Genomic DNA, 17,469 nt, shown 5'->3' with positions numbered 1-17,469 from the left:
CTATTATAAGCAAAACTTTGTATTTTAGATTCATTCATTAAATGATGTATGTGGTCTATAATAAAGACTATATACATCATTAATTGAATGAATCTAAAATGCAAAATTTTGCTTATAATAGTGACCGGAGGGTGTACATCGTAACAATCATACAACACATTTGCTATATAAACTGATTTGGAGATGGAAGGCCCTTTTAAGAATCCAATGTTTTCTTTGGAAAATTTGGCATGAGTGCTTATTAAATAAGGGACATGTTAACCGAGAATTGGTTAAGGGAGCAAATATGGTAGATATTGTATCAAAAATTGTGGAAAATATTTGGCTTTGGTGCTATTGGGTGTCTTTAGTTCATTTTAGATAGTGAGAATGATGGATGAATGATTATAATAAATTAATTGAATGAGAGAGAATGAAACGACTAAGAAATTGATAGACATAAAGACACCAATATCACCAACCCAAAGGCACCCAAGTGTAACCCAAAAATTGTTTAGTCAATTCTTCAAAAGTCAAAAAAGTGTCTTTTTCAATTATTTTTTTTTGTTTCCTTGACCAGTGCTATGGAGATATACCGGTTAACATGACCCATTAAATCATATGCAAATCGATATCGTTGAAAAATCACAACAAACGATGTTTGTCCGATGTGTAATAACAACAATGTTGAAGATCATTTTCATACGTTTAGAGTTTAGCAATCTTAAAAATTCTGGTTTTGTTAATGGGGGTTTAGAGGCCTCCTATTTTTTGTGTTACTCTTGATAACATATGGTTAAGAAGGAATCAATGACAGCAATAATGCAGTCGCACATTGGACATTGCCGGAGGCTGGAGCGGCAACTCTCAACACATGGTGCGGTTGCTCTTAACTGAGCTTAGATTCCTTGATAATGTGTAATTTTTAGTTTTCTTTTGCAGCAAACAATCATCTATGTTCAGTTATTGAATCTAAGCTTTGGTTAGTCTATGATGGTTTAAAGATTGCTAAGAGTAGAGGATACAGAAAAATCCACGTTTTCTCTGGCTCGTTGAATGCTATCACGCTCGTAAAGGATGGTTGTGTTGCTACTAACAAGACATTGACGTAGGTTATTCATCGGATACATACTTGATAGTATAGGAGAGATTATTTGGACTAGCATATTTTGAACGGCTAATTAAGTAGGAGATAAGCTTACTACACATGGTTTGGAATTGGATAATGGTTTCTTCATTTTGTCTTATTGGTTGATGTATATCTAAAACTATGTTTCTGAGAGGTTTTTAGTTGTTTCCATGGGCTTAGGTCCCTTTTTTTTTTTTTTTTCTTTTTTTTATACATAAACAAAATGACAATAACCATTGAAAACTCAAACACAAATAAAAGAGTCGGAGTTCATATCTGGCCATAAAATACACCCAAAGGATTTTCGACATTTTTACCGGATGAGCTGAGACTTGTGGACATGGCTTAACCCCCAATTATTAAAAAAAAATAAAATGTACGAGTGACATCATATTAATTATGAGATGTGATTCGATAACTGTACTCTGCATAAAGAAAAATGCACACAGCCTAGTCATTAAACTCTCGTAGCATGTGTGCCATTATCTAAGCCCCCCAAAAAAAAAAAAACACAAAATGAATCTACACTCTACCATTGCTCCAACTATTGTTGTGACTATCGTACATTCAGAAGTGAAGGCCATCAACTACAATTCTAAAATCTGTCAAGAAAAAACTACAACATAAAAAAATTTAGTTTTATTTGGAGTGGTGAACACTTTAAAATGAGACAGCTACTCCATTAACGACCCAATAGCCGCGTGAATTGAACTAGTGAGAGCAGATTTTCTTTGGTGTATTAGCGAGTGCGGACCACTCCACACAGACTGACTATTTTTGGGGAAGAGAGTTCCACACAAACTTGAAAGCATGGGGTTTTCAGAACATAAGCTCTCAAGCAGCTTAGCTTTTTGATGTTTATCTTGGGGTTCCTACAAACACATAGAACCATTAAAGTCCATACTGCAACAACAAATATGCAAATAATCATTACAGCAATCAAATAGTGTTTGATATACCTTGTGCTTCTTCTGTTGCTGGACCCCTGCAGCTTGTCCTTCTTGTTGAGTTGTTTTATATTCATCATGAAAAGCGGCTGTGTCTCCAACTTCCGATTCCTCTGCCAAGGTTCCACCATGCCTTAAAGTTTCATCCATGCGTCTCTTCTCCCTGTTCATTTCAATCTCTTCCTCATTTTCCCCCTCTCCATCTTCCTCCTCCTCCTCTTCCGCATCCTCTGGGCCATGGTTCTCTTCCTCCATCCCATCATCATCAACTTCATTGACTTCATGCCTCCCATCAGAAGGGCTACGGTTCTTCTGACTAGTCTCCATCTTCGTCACCTCTCCTTTATCATCATCAACATCTCCATCAGTACCCAGCAATTCATCTGTGTTTGACAACGAATCTTCCCCACCGGGACTCTCTACAAGCATGGATTCCTTTGAAACAAGATAAAGTACAAGATTATTTAAGCCATATATCTACCAATGAATTTCATGATAAGAAACAAGAGCAGGTATTTCAGATTCAACATTGCTTTGCAAGAACCCTCATGTAATGTCTGGATCAGATGTTGCCGAAGGCAACAGAAATTGAACAGGAAAAATATCATGTTCATGCAACTAAACATTATTTTGGAATAACTTGCATAACGAATAGCACCAATGCATATTGTTTTTTTTTTTTTTTTGAAGAAGCCAAAATAGCCCACCGAAATTGGCACCGGGGAGAATAAAGTCTGAGACCTTGAGAGGAGCACACTCCATGGCCATAAGCCAACACCAACAAACCAATCAAAGTGGGTTGCAACAATGCTTATATACAAAACCAATTCAGTGATATTCTATTCTAAGTTAATTTAGTGAATAAGAAGAACCAGGGGAAAAAACTCAAATCAGGAAATATATGCTGTTAACCGATCATTTCAATCAAGAATCTCACCACATAGAAACATGATATATGCCCTAAAATTGACTCCAATGTTTCAAGGGATCTATTTGATGTAAAACATAAAGCAAAAACCACTAAAATACCTCTTGCTTGAAGTCTCTACCATGATTATTGCTAGCAGACCCAAAATTTCCTTTTGCGATTCGGTCATTCTCCTCCCGCTCCCTCCTACGGCGCTTTAGCACACAAATTGCACATAAACAATCATGTTTATGGTGTCTTCTGCAAATCAGATAAAACAAGCATGTAAACATTTCAAAAAAGGCAACATTCGTCATAAAACTCATCATTTATGACATTAATATATTATCGGCATAGGAATCATCCAAGTTTACAAATGAACTAAAACATGCATTTTAGACAACTTATGCTGAAGGAGATGCAATTCCCAAAAGTCAAAGGCTTCTCTTTCCCTTTATCTTATTTGAGATTTATAAACAAGGTAAAAGAAAAATAGACTATCAGGCATATATCAAATTTATGGAAACAGGTATATTTACTTTCAATCTATTAGTGAACTTGTATTGGTAAAATCATCAGAATACAAACAAAAACAGTACCAACAAGAGATTTTTTTTTAATTTACATTATATCAACTCTCAAATCATTTCCATTAAAAATATTACTTTAGCAATGGCGATATCTTGCAATAAATAAGATTAAGTTGAAGTTAGAAAACACACCCATGCTTTTTTTTCTTATGCTTCAACTGACCACCCTTTCCTGCTTTTCCATCACCAGAAAGTGCAATATCTTCTGTAGTCCTCTCAGTGCCTGATCCAAAAAGATAAATGAACGCCCCCAACGATATCAGAAAACCATGGAGTAGTATCTTACATGAAATGGAAATAATCTGCTTTCAGAAGATCATGCAAAAGTTGGCCCCTCCGAAGATACAAAATAAACCAGGATACATGAAAAAGTAGAACACCGTCTTTCCAAATTTTTTCGTTACATTAGTATTTCTCTTTATATGTGGAGAAAGATTATGACTAGTTAAAAATAGGAAAAGTGGTTGCTTTGCCAGGAGCTTCCCAGATAGTCTCCAAGGGTCCACTCAAGTTTAGACAAAAAAATTCAAGAAGAAGATGAAATAGAATTAATTATCATGATTCATTATGAAACTTCATCAATGGATTCTAGTACATGGAAGTCTCACCTGTGCTCCCTTTTGGTTGTTCACTGTATAACCCAGCAGCGGCCCAGTACTTCATAAAGTTCTTCTTTACTCGCTTCATAAGATCCACGATATAGTCACCCTTATTGTTATACTTATAACAGTTCTCCCAAATGTACCGCACATCGTTATAGACATCCTCCGAATTCATATACTTGTCATTCTTTTCAAGGTTGCTGCATATAGTTCCAAAATCCATTGGTGTATCAATGATATCGAAATAGTCCTGGTTCAAGATAGCGTGTGAATTATGATATTAGACACAATTAAATATAATTTTTTTCTTTCAAAAAACATTTTTGTTCCAAGTTTCACAAAGAATGACGATAGTCTCCATGGATGAACAAATGTCATGGAGCTTTGTAGAATAATCTCTGCTTACTAAGAAAGAGGAAAACTGAAAGCATATGAAAAATATGCACACAATTTCTACAGAAGGCATGACAGAATAATCTAGCATAAATTGATTTATTTCTAACTTTTGCTTTTCATACATGGTGGGTGAAGCAAAGTTATGCTACTAAACAAAAGAATAGATGATCGACTGGGCAAAAACAATTTAAGAAAACAAAATACTGAAAAGGTTGAAAACAGGTTTAGGACAGAAGTTGAGGTAGGAAAATCTACTGCATTAAGAGAACTAAAAATAAAGTAAGTGTGATGTAAATTACTGCTAAAAAAGAATACCACGAAAAAGTTACTTAAATGTTAATACTTACAGGAATTCCCAGAGCTTCTGGATTAACAGGAACATTGAAGGGTTCAGCAGCATCCATTTTCATTACCTTCCTTATAATCTGTACAAGAAAACACAAGAACACAGCCAAAAGAAAATTACTCATTACCGAATCCATTATAATGCTAGGACAAAAGAAAACTAAAGGAAACCAATACGAAAGTTCCAACACACCATTAAGGAGGTATCCAATTCGTGCTTATTATATCTGGGATTAAGCGGAGGCGTTTTCCTTTCTTTCGGGTGAATAATTTCAGAGGAAATCGGCAAAGGCTTGCTTGTCTGGTCAGCATTTAATCCCAAAACCTTTGAAGACTTAATCTTTATGCTACCAGCTTTCTTATATGAAGCACCAAATTTCAGATCAGGCAATGAAGTGACACTATCTTCAATTCTGTCAGCATTCACACCATGTCTTTCCAGTCCATGTTGCTGCTGGCTACTCTTATCAGTATCACTCTGTGAAGGTGCATCAGATGAGTTGGGTTGAGAGTCCAACATTTTCGATGTCTTGAGCTTCACCTTAACGCGTCCAACGGATTTAAGGATGGAACCATCAGGATTTATGTTGGCAAGATTGGAATGTTGATCGGTACCGGTGGAAGAAGGTGTGTCAACTTCCATTCCAGAGTTGTTATCTTCCTTACTACCAATATCAAAAGCAGAGGTTTCTTCTTCTTCTTCTTCTTCTTCTTCAACTTGTTCATTTGTAAGGTTTACAGTTACAGGGTTGGTGTTACCCTTTGGTCTTCCTTTCTTATGACCACGTTTGCGCTTCATCTTCTAAATTCTAACAAAATCAAATGCCAACAACCACTGTGTTTGTGCTCTAAAAAATTTGCATCAAACAAATTGAGAACAAAGTTAAATCACCAAAAAACAATGCAGCATAAATTTGTTGCATCAAAAGATCAAATTTTTTAGAGTGGTGCATCACAAGACTGTTAAAAAAAACACAAAAGAAGGTACTAAGCACAAGACCCATGTGCTTTTTATGTGTGTTTCCAAAGAGAATAGAACGAATTGAACGTAAAGGAATAAACTTTAGGAAAATGAAACCAATTTATGCAATTGAAATTTGAGGAGAAGATAACGAGTTACGACGACTTACATAGTTGAGTTGAGTTGAGTTGAGGGGGTGCAGTTAGAAAACAAAGAAGGAATAAAATTCGTTCGTTAAAGGCGTTTCGATTGCGACGGCGACTTATAGAAGCCTTCAATTCAATTCACGGTGACGGTGGCGGAGGGACAAGGCGACGCCGTCGGAACCCCTTCTTCGATCTCGTTTTAAATTTCAACTTGAAACGATTCGTTTCATTACAAAAATATAGCTCAATTTAATTTTTTTTTATAAGGCTTTATATATATATTTTTATCAATTTAAAAAAAAATTGTTTTATCTATTTTTCTTAAAAAAAGATAGGCCAAAGTACAATTTTGGCCCTCTATCTTTCAAAAAGTTGCGATTTTGGCCCTCTAAGTTTGAAAACTACAATTTTGGTCCCCTACATTTTAGCCCCTTTGTATATTTGGTCCTTTTGGTCAATTTTGACCAAGTCAACGCATACGTGGCATGCCACGAGTGTAATTAATTAATTAAAAAAATAAAAAATCAAAAAAATCAATTTTTAAATTAAATAAATGAAAAAAAATATTAAAAAATTCTGGAAAAATGAAAAATAATAAAAAATATTAAAAAATTTTGAAAAAATGAAAAAATAAAAAAATTTAAAAAACGAAAAAATATTACAAAAAAATGAAATAAATTTTTGAAAAATAAAAATATTAATAAAAATGATTAAAAAAACGAAAAAAAATTTCACAAAAATTCATGGACAATTCCAAGAATCACTTATTCGAAAAAGTAATGTCATGGAAACATTCATTTCCCTAAAGAAGAAATATGTACCAAATTTGTGGCCAAGTTGTATTCTCGTCGGTGTTTTTGTGTATACTTTTTTCATTTCCTTGCGCCTTTAGAATGTCAAATTTTCAACATTAGAAAATTTTGTAAAAGATTATGGAAAAAATTTTTTAAAAAAATTTCGAAAAAAATAATGTCAAATTTTCCAGATTTTTTTTTTTAAAAAAATCTGGAAAATTTGACATTATTTTTTTCGAATTTTTTCTTTATTTTTTAATTTTTTATTATTATTTTTCTCATTTATTTAATTTAAAAATTGATTTTCTGGATTTTTTTTTCATTTATTTAATTTAAAATGTGGAAATTTTTTTCATTATTTTTCATTTTTCCAGAATTTTTTAATATTTTTTTTATTATTTTTCATTGTTCCATAATGTTTTAATATTTTTTTATTATTTTTTTCATTTATTTAATTTAAAAATTGATTTTTTCGATTTTTTATTTTTTAAATTAATTAATTACACACGTGGCATGCCACGTATGCGTTGACTTGGTCAAAATTGACCAAAAGGACCAAATATGCATAGGGGATCAAAATTGTAGTTTTCAAACTTAGGGGGCCAAAATCGCAACTTTTTGAAAGATAGAGGGCCAAAGTTGCACTTTAACCAAAAAGATATAGGCACAATAAAATAAGAATATTTATGTACTCTGTTAGCTTAGCTCAGGTGGGAGTTCAGGTATGCTCCTCCTTTTAGACCATAACCTCCTTTTTTAATTAAATAAATACTTGTTTTTTAATTTTAAATCTCAGCACTTCGATTTTTTTGGCCACATAGCTCACATCCATGACATAAATGGATTAAATGGAGCATACATGATCTGCTCAGTTGGTAGGGACATTGCATAATTTATGCAGGGACCGGGGTTCGAATCCCGGACACCACACTTCTCCATATTTAATTGTGTGAGCTCCAGCCACTAGACTACTAGAAATAAGAATATTTATGTAATAAAAAATAAGAATATTTAAACCATGTGAAATGTTTTGTTAAATTTTTTTTTCCTCATCATTTAGTTATATTTACTTTAGATTCTTTGGTGGATAAGTATACTTTCGAATTTTGATCTATGAATGTAACCAAAAAAGAGAATTTTGATCTATGAAGACTAAAATCATGAATAAGATATCAAGCAAAAAAAAAAAAAAAATCATGAATCAACGAAAATATGAGATCAAATGCATTTAAGTTGAGTGAGGTAATTCGACTGATTTGAGTTAAGGAAAAATAAAGTGAATGTCATAAACTCAAACTCTTATGAAGGGTAAAAATTAATTTAGCAAATTAACCACCAACATTCAATAACAAACTAACTACTAACATTTTTTCATTAAAAAAAATCGTTTAAACCTTTAGTCATTAGGACCTTCAATATGAGATCAAATGCATTTTAATTGTGAATCGGCTAGAATATGAGAACAATTACTCCCTAGGTTCCTATAATCTTACTTACTAAAGCTTGTCAGGTCAAGCTAACCCTAACCCTAACATTAACCTAGCATTTTCCCTCCCATTTCAAACGCATTAATTCCATGTTTAACGTCCCCACCCTTAACACACGCCATAAATTCATTTGAATTCAGGTTGTTTGGCAATTCGTTTCATTTAAACCCTCAATACACGCCATAAATTCATTTAAATTCAGGTTGTTTGGCAATTCATTTCATTTAAGGACACAGTTGTTTCGAAAATAAAATAATATGGTTGCAACATTTCAATAATAGAACACGGTTGGAAAATAAAATAATATGGTTGCAAATTTTCAATAATACGATTTCAAAAAAATAAACACGGTTCAAATAAAAGAAATGCATTAAATAATTTTTTTTAAAAAAATAAACGATATTGCAAATTAAAATAATACGATTCAAGTCAAATTATCTTTGTTTCTAAAGCTTGTCTGGTCAAGCAATCCCTAACCGTAATTTTTACCTAGCTTTTTCCCTCCCATTTCAACGCAATACGCAATAAATTCGCAGATTTGACCTCCCCACCCCTTTGTCATGCAATAAATGTCATTCATTTCAAATTCAATTGTTTGAATTTCTAATTTAAATGTCCTTAAAGCATTTCGAATTCTCGCATTTGACCTTCTCACTCCATTGCCATTCACTAAATGCACTTTTACCATTCATTTGTCACGCAATGAATTTCATTTATATCAAATCCAAAAAAATTCTCCTCCTTTAAATGCAATTGTTTGACCTTCTTCTTTAAGATCAATTTTTAAATACTCTTTTACCACATAATAAATTCTAACATTTGACCTTCTAACCCTTTGTCACGCAATGAATGTCATTCATATGCTCACGTTTATCAAAATTATTAAAGCTTAACCCCTTCAGCAGAAATCATCTTCACCCTCTCACGGGTCAGCATAGTCAAGGAAATGTGTGTTTTTTTTTTAGGTATTTTAGATACATCATATTTTCTTTGAGTCAATCCATGTTTTAGAAATTTCTATTTGGGGTTTTTCAAGCTGTAGATAAAACCACAGCCTTGTTTAATTATGGTCATCAGCACTAAAATTGGACTTGTCACCCTTTTTTGGTTTTTGGGATTGTTTTAATTTTCAATTGCATTTAATTTACTAGAGGAATTAGATCAAATATCAATAGTTGGAGGGTTTAGGAGGGGAAGGGAGGGGAGGATTTATTTTTCTTTTTTAAATTACAAACATTATAAAATGTTTTTTAGAAAATTGAATTAACAACATGATAAATGTTAATATAATACTTCAAAAATACTTAATTTATTTAATAAAAAACATTTTACATTGTTCTTAATTTAAAAAATAAAAGTGAACCCTCCCCTCCATTCCCCTCATAAACCCTCAATCCAAAGACACTGGGGATTAGTATTGCAGGAACATATACTAATATAATATAATTGTCACGAATAACTTATAACAACCAATGTATCCTGGCTGCATAACCATAGACAAATGGGGAGAGTATGTACGAGAAAAGTGAAGCCAATGAAAACAATACAACTCAGTTTCGTGTATTTAGATAAGATAAAATAGGCACGTTAAGTTGAATTTACACGTTACAAGTAAACCATTGTATTGTATTGTTGAACCCACCACCGGCCAAATGGACAGCAGAGCAGAACAAAGACAGCGTGGAAGCAAGAAACACCATTAAGACAAGCAAATTATTAGTTTAATTGATTGATTGATCATCATCCATTCCCTTATATATATATATATATATACACAACAATCAAACAGTACTTGATCATAACCCTGTGCCTCTAGCAAGCTATTACACACCTTACCCTTGTCCTACCTACCTGCCTGAATTAATCGTTGAAATTAACAAGGTGATCAATGTCGGTTACACAACGTCGATCCAATAATAAGCAATCTGAAGCAGATGGATCATCATCAGCAGCAGCAGCAGCACATGGAATTAGTGGTAGACGACGACGACGACGGTCAGTAGTAGTATCTGGAGCATTAACGGGGACAGCCAACTTGGCAAACTTACTTCCCACAGGAACACTCCTAGCATTCCAGATTCTCACGCCAGTCTTCACAAACAACGGAGCTTGTGACTCCGTTACTCGCATTCTCACACTTGTACTCCTCATCTTGCTTGCAATCTCATGCTTCCTTGCTTGTTTCACGGACACAGTGAATAATGCATCAGATGGAAGAATCTACCATGGCATCGCAACCTTCAAGGGTCTCTGGCTATTTGATTACTCACCCGTCAATGTCAATGTCATGGACAGTAGTAGTACAATAATATTACCAGCTGAGTTGAGCAAGTATAAGATCAGGCCCATTGACTTTGTACATGCATTTTTGTCTGTCTTTGTGTTCTTTGCTGTTGCATTAAGGGATAACAATGTGTTGACATGTTATTACCCGCAACCACGCCGTGTGACTAAGGAGGTTCTTGATATTGTGCCACTCGGAATTGGATTCCTATGCACTTTGCTTTTTGTCGTTTTTCCAACCACTAGACATGGGATTGGCTACCCTGTTACACCTGCACCCAATTCCAAATAATTACTACAATACATGATGAGTTAAGCTAAGAGAATATTCCCTGATGATCTGTCCTTCATTGTTATTTTATTATTATTATTATTATTGTACATGTATGTATTCATTGTACGTTATTATTGTATGTGTTAACCATTGAATTGAATTCATCAATTGAAGACTCCCACACGGCACTACGTACGTACATACTCTGGCATATATATGACTTGGAGTGGTGGAATCAATTTCTCACCATTTCTTCTGCTTTTAAACAACCCCTACATTCACTCTTTTTTCGGGTCACCACAACTTCGATCATTAGTATGTTTCTTCCATCAATTAAGATTTTACTAAGATGAATGAGTGCATGAAACAGATCATCAACTAAAATCTTTTAGACCGGTTATACGTTTAATCACTCTAAAAAGTCATACTTCCTTGTTTGAATTAGAGAGATCCCATTTGTTAAGTAGGTTAATGGGGAACTGATCTAAAAATTAGTGATCAATAGTTGTTTCCTGATCACAAACGAACGCGAATTCGGACCTAATTGAGATATGTTGACTTTTTGACGTCTATGAGCAAATTGAAGTGCTAAAGATCAATTTTCTAAACAATTAGCGTTCTTTAATTTAGATGATATGTAAGGCCTTGTACCTTTTTGACGATGGAATTAAACGAAATTATTCGTTCGTTGTCAAGGGCATTGCATGATATATGTACTTAATTAGGAGGTTCGAACTCCGAACACTTTATTCGTTGACTTTAAAGGCGAAATTCTAAAAGGAAAAAACCCATAGCTAACAACCAATCAATAACCTGTCCACAACTGGATGCATTGCACGTTAACAAAATGAAACAAAAAAAAAAAATGCCCTTGAGGCATTGTTTCCTTAAACATATTTTTATTTATGATTTCCTTAAACAAATGTTCTTAGGACATTTATTAGGAAGACCTTGTTTTTATTAAGTAAATGTAACATAAAAACTGAAATCAAAATGTAAGATTATAGGGATAACCAACTTTTGACATGTATATATATTATATATTATATAATACATAAAATAAAATAAATACAATTGAGGATCATTCATGAACCCACTATAACTTTGAGCTTCATCAACCTAATTAACTAGCTAGAACACTCCTTTTAAAAGAAGTGCAAACCGTAGTAATTATTCCTACACCTCTATGGTTACCAAATCTCTCTATAAGACCAAAGAAAAAAGATCTAACCTTCCTCTCCAATCTTATTTCCACATTTTACAAAACTGGAAGCCAACATATATATAATGAACATTAATTAACATTTACTTGAAGCCAAATGGAAAAAGGAAAAATGAAATTTGCATTTAAATGAAATTAAACCAAAAGGTCTTGTTTAAAAGTAGGAGGACAAGGTAATTTATCATTCTGAATTAACTTTTTGATTGGTGGATTAGTAGAAGAATTACTATTAGAAGAAGAAGAAGAAGAAGAAGAAGAAGTAGATTGTTGATGATGAGATGATTGTCTTGGAAATTCAGAAAGCATCTGAACAACTTCCCTCATGGTTGGTCTTTGAACACTGTTCTCTTCTAAGCATAACATGGCAATGAAGAACATGTGCATGGCTTCTTCTTTTGGCACTACCATGAGCCTTGAATCAATTATGTTCACAACCTCTTCTCTTCGTCCATTTGTTGCTTTTTTGCACCATTGTACAAGATCCACACCTTCTCCAAAATCCCCCACTGGTTTCCTCCCCGTTAGAAGCTCTAGTAGAACAACTCCAAAACTATAAACATCACTCTTTTCATCTACCCTCAGTGTATAAGCATATTCTGCAATTCATCAACATCAACCAAATGACTTAAAAAATAAATAATATATTGTCAAGTTAGTTTTCTTCCTGTTTCTAAAAATGATAAATTCATATACTTTAAAGTTGACTGTCACGATCCAATTAAATAATGATCTATATTTGATCCTGTATAAAAAAAATACTCTCTATTGAATGTACTACCTCCGATATATTCAACAAAATATTTTCTCCTAAAGAAAAAGCTCTAAGGCGTTTGATTATAGGTGAATTAAAAAGGGGAGGTATTGAATGGATGGAAGAGAAGAGAAGAGAAGAGAAGATGATGGGAAGTTGAAGTTGTATGGTATGGAGTAATAAAAAAACAAAAAGAATGGTATGGGTGGGGTGGGATGAAATGAAAGTGTCAGATTGGATTCTCGGGAGGAAACATGGTCCCATTGAAATGAAAGTAAGTGAGTGTAGTAGTACTGTAGTAGTTACCTAGCTGGCACGGCGCACAATGAAATGAAATGAAATGAAATTAAGAGCATCAGTACTGTCTCAGTCTCACAGACACTCACATACACATTTCAAATTCTCTTCGTATCTCGATAAAATTCCATTCCATTCCATTCCATGAATCACACACACTAGTCATCATTCCTTTAACACCATCCTTCACCACTTTTTGTCTCCCCTCCCTCTCCATCATCATTCTATTCTATTCTATTCTATTCTTTCTTTTAAGTAAAAATATAATACTCTATATTTTTCCAAAATTAAACTAGTAGCAAAGTTTGGGTGGCATGCATGAATGATTAAAGATTTTACATATTGTAATAATTATGTAGCTAGCACCTATACACTCTCATGGATTGTCATCATATCATATCATTGAAATGGTAAGGTAATCATACTGCTTTTTTATCATTAGCCTGCGATCCCTAGACAACTTGGATGGTCAATTATGGCACATGCACTAACTTATTAAGGAATTCTAAATTACTAGTAGTAGATACTATAGTTCATCCTAGATTTGATATCATGACGTGATTACCCTACAACATTCATCACCACATTCCTACACCAAATTCTTTAAACACATGAATATTATCTGGGATTTAACTAACTTAACTACCAAAGTTACTTGAGTAAAAAAAAAAAAAACGGCCAAAGATATTTAAAGCACATATATAACCTTTGTTTGTTTCAATAGAACAAAAAATCAAAATATTCAATTTCATAATGAATATAACATTTTCATATTTTATCAATGAAAATAAACAGAAATGATGTGAGTAAGGGAAGTTAATTACCTGGTGCAATGTAGCCATACGAGCCTGCAATTGAAGACATGCACTCTGCTGCTGCACCATCCACCAAGAACTTTGCCAGCCCGAAATCAGCCACATGTGCTTCGAAATTTGAACTCAACAAAATGTTGTTCGATTTCACGTCTCTATGGAGGATCAAAGGAGAACAATCATGGTGAAGGTAGCAGAGTCCTTTCGCCGAATCAATTGAAATTTTGTACCTAAAGTTCCAACTCAAGAATGCACCTTTTTTCCCATGCAATGTCTCACCTAAGCTTCCATTTCTCATGTATTCGTACACAAGCAGATTTGTTTCTTTGTTTGAACAGAATGCAAGTAGCCTTACTATGTTCCTGTGCCTAATGTTTCCAAGTGTTTGAATTTCAGCTCTAAAACCATGATCATGGTTATTTGCACCAAACCCAAGTAGCTTCTTCACTGCTATTTCCATTCCATTTGGCATTTTGCCATGGTAAACAATCCCTGCACCTCCTCTTCCAATAACATTACCGTCTTTCACGCATTCAAGGATGTCTGAAACCGTGAATTCGAGCTTTTTAAAAGCAGTCATCTTCCAAGAACCAGGGCCTTTCTTTTTGAATGACTTAGCCTTAATAATGGCTGCAACAGCAAATACTAACGAACACATCAATAGGCCAAGCGCGAATATCAGCTTGAAATCTGAATGATTTTTTCCTGGTGTGGATTTCATTCTTGTCAATTTACATGGATTGTTCAATAGAGAGCCACACAGTTTAGGATTCCCCGCGAACGACGAGGCATTAAAGAATGAAAATTGACCTGATTCTGGCAATTTACCGGAGAATTCGTTGAAGGAGAAATCCGCAACTGTGAGACTTTTCATTGTTCCTATTGATCTTGGTATGCTTTGGTTCAAATGGTTTCTAGACAAATTCAAGTAATTCAAAATACGGATATTGGAAATCAATGGTGGAATTGAGCCAGAGAGATTGTTCAGGCTCATGTCAAGGTAGGTAAGATGAACACAGTAACCAATTTCGGGCGGAATTTCACCTGATAATGAGTTTCTGCTAAGGTCGAGTTTAAGCACTTGATTTAGTCCTCCAATGGAAGGTGGAATTGGACCTGAGAATTGGTTTCCGCTGAGCAAAAGGATTTGAAGGGAAGTGAAGTTTGAGAGTGAATGTGGTAAAGGACCAGACAATGCATTGTTTGACAAATCAAGTTGTTCTAAACTAACAGGGTTAGAAGAACTATTACCATTTTCAGACAATGTTCCTGACAAGTAATTGTTTTTCAACTCTGCTAAATTTAGCTTAGGAAGGTAAAGAAAACCATTTGGAATACTACCATTTAAATAATTCTCTCCTAACCTCACTCTAGTGAGACTGTAACATGTTCCCAACCCTTGAGGTATGGGTCCAAAGAGAAAATTATTGAGCAGAATCAAAATTTTAAGCTGGCTTGAGGAACAAAGATGTGGTGGAATGACACCAGTGAGCTTATTGGAAGATAAATCAAGTATTTGAAGCTTCCCATTGAGACCAAGTTTGTATGGAATTTCACCTGTGAAGTTGTTCATCCAAAGGCCAAGTGTATCTAAATCAGGAAAATCTGCAATGTAGTCAGGTATAGAACCATGTAACCTGTTCAAGAAAAGATTGAGAAGGGTGAGGCGGTTGAGGTTGATGAACTCAATTGGAATTTCACCTGTGAGTACATTGCTTGAAAGGTCAAGGTAGAGCAAGTTTGTCAAGTTACCAAGTTGTTTTGGTATTGAACCTGAAAGCTGGTTTATATGCAAGTAAAGTGTGTTTAGCTCTTTCAAGTTACCTAACTCTTTTGGTATTGAACCATCCAAATCACAGCTTGAAAGATCCATGTGAACCAATTTTGTTAAACTTCCAAACTCCACTGGAATTCCACCACCTTCATATGAATTGTAATAGCCCAAGTAAATCTCTCTCAAGTTACTTAGATTCCCCAACTCACCAGGGATTTTACCACTAATATCATTTCCAGCTAGTGAAAGATACTCAAGTGAAACTAATTTTCCATAACTTTTTGGGATTTCACCAAAGAAAAAGTTACCACCTAGATCCAAGTGTTTAAGCTTGTTCTTCAAACTAAGAATTCCCTGTGGGAGCAAGGAAGTGAAGTTATTGTTATAGACATCGACAACTTGTAAGTTTTCCATGGTTGAGTAGTTCCAATCCATGTGACCACTGAACTGGTTATTGGATATGTTTAGAAATTGAAGGTTGGTTAAGTTTGTTATGTGAATGGTGCCAGTGAAGTTGTTTCCTGCAAGGGAAAGGTGTGAAAGTCTATCAAGGGATGAAATTGAAGGTGAAACAGAGCCAAACAGATTCAAATCTGTTAGGTCCAACGACACGACTCGGCCCTGGTGGCATTGAATTCCAACCCATGAACAAACTGAGCTGAAATTTGAAGTATTCCATGTGTTTATAACTGGGTTTGGGAATTGAAATCCTTGTCTAAGTGTGACTAGAGCATGGAAATCACTGAGCAAGGATGAAGCAGAAACAGAGGAAAACAGAACAGAAAACAGAGTGAAAACAGTTAAGGTTAAGGGGATCATGTTGGAATATGTTGAGTTTAACAAAGAGCAAAGGGTTTTTTAAACTCTTGGAAAAAGGGTAGAAAAGTGAGGGGAATCTGAGAAACTTCAAGTGTGTGTGTGTAAGAAGAGCTTATTATGGTTTTGGAATCAAACATGTTCAAAAGAAAGAGTCTTGAAATACAAGGAAGAGAAGAAGCTAAAATCCTTCTTTTTCTATCTTTCTATCTTTTGCTTTCTTTCTTTCTTTCTTTCTTTCTTTAACTATCTTTATCTTTGAGAGCAAAGAACAAAGAAGACGATGAATATGGCTATATTTGCTTTATGGGTTGTTTTTATTAGTAAAAGCTCTCTCAGGCAGAGAGGAAAAGAAGAAAGCATAATAAGAAAAAGAAGGAAAGAAATGGTTTCTGAAAATTGTTAAATGCTGAAGTGAAGCAAATCTACTTTCATTTGTTTTTTTTTTTTTTTTTTTTTGGTTTTTAAATAAAGCCGTTGGATAACAGAAATTTAAAGTTTAGATTAGGGCCAAAAAATAAATAAAGTAAAGGTTGATGCTCTCTTTTTTCTTTACTCGTTTGTGTGACAAAAATGCCCTTTAGCTTTAATCAAATCAATGTTTGGCTCTTTATTGCTTTGAATGAGAGAGGTGATGGAATTGCACTTTCAATAAATCAAAATGGCTGAATTGCCCACATATTTATGTTAAATTGCTATATTTCCACCATAGTAGTATAGTATGCTATGGATTTTTTATTTGGAATAATATAAAAAAGAAATACAAAATATGAAAAGTGAATAATGCAATCAGTGGTTGCCAGTGTGCTAGCTAGACTACCTCAAAGCAACACACAGTATAGTGGCCAGTGGGACTCAAAAAAATGTATAGTTTTACTACATACTTCATGCAAATTGTATAGTTTCCTATAGTGTACCGATTCAATTTATTGCATAAGAAATATTATCTAGCTTTTT

General features: G+C 34.1%; 3 protein-coding genes across 3 annotated transcripts; 1 reads left to right on the top strand and 2 right to left on the bottom strand.

Annotated features, from left to right (window-relative positions):
• Window positions 1–1,449: 1,449 nt before the first annotated feature.
• On the bottom strand, window positions 1,450–6,253 carry LOC146943328 (DNA-binding bromodomain-containing protein). The gene is made up of 8 exons (XM_085747811.1): window positions 6,026–6,253; window positions 5,089–5,743; window positions 4,898–4,975; window positions 4,161–4,404; window positions 3,685–3,775; window positions 3,085–3,223; window positions 2,068–2,490; window positions 1,450–1,980 (listed from the first exon to the last, which is right to left on the bottom strand). Exons 2-8 carry the CDS (start codon window positions 5,692–5,694, stop codon window positions 1,783–1,785), a joined length of 1,779 nt encoding a protein of 592 aa, XP_085603937.1. The 5' UTR covers window positions 5,695–5,743; window positions 6,026–6,253; the 3' UTR covers window positions 1,450–1,782.
• Window positions 6,254–9,904: 3,651 nt separating this feature from the next.
• On the top strand, window positions 9,905–11,039 carry LOC146943327 (transmembrane protein, putative (DUF679)). Its single transcript, XM_085747810.1, has one exon. The coding sequence runs from the start codon at window positions 10,172–10,174 to the stop codon at window positions 10,856–10,858; it is 687 nt and encodes a 228-aa protein (XP_085603936.1). The 5' UTR covers window positions 9,905–10,171; the 3' UTR covers window positions 10,859–11,039.
• A 1,123-nt stretch (window positions 11,040–12,162) lies between these two features.
• On the bottom strand, window positions 12,163–17,049 carry LOC146943326 (uncharacterized). The gene is made up of 2 exons (XM_085747809.1): window positions 13,935–17,049; window positions 12,163–12,658 (listed from the first exon to the last, which is right to left on the bottom strand). The coding sequence occupies exons 1-2, from the start codon at window positions 16,513–16,515 to the stop codon at window positions 12,198–12,200; spliced, it is 3,042 nt and encodes a 1,013-aa protein (XP_085603935.1). The 5' UTR covers window positions 16,516–17,049; the 3' UTR covers window positions 12,163–12,197.
• Window positions 17,050–17,469: the final 420 nt, after the last annotated feature.

The sequence above is a fragment of the Medicago sativa genome, chromosome 2 (assembly GCF_051527215.1).
Source record: "Medicago sativa cultivar Bolivia chromosome 2, Bolivia_mono, whole genome shotgun sequence".
Classification (NCBI taxonomy): Eukaryota; Viridiplantae; Streptophyta; class Magnoliopsida; order Fabales; family Fabaceae; genus Medicago; species Medicago sativa.
Note: the sequence above shows the minus strand (reverse complement) of the source record. Positions and strands in the feature narration are given on the sequence as shown.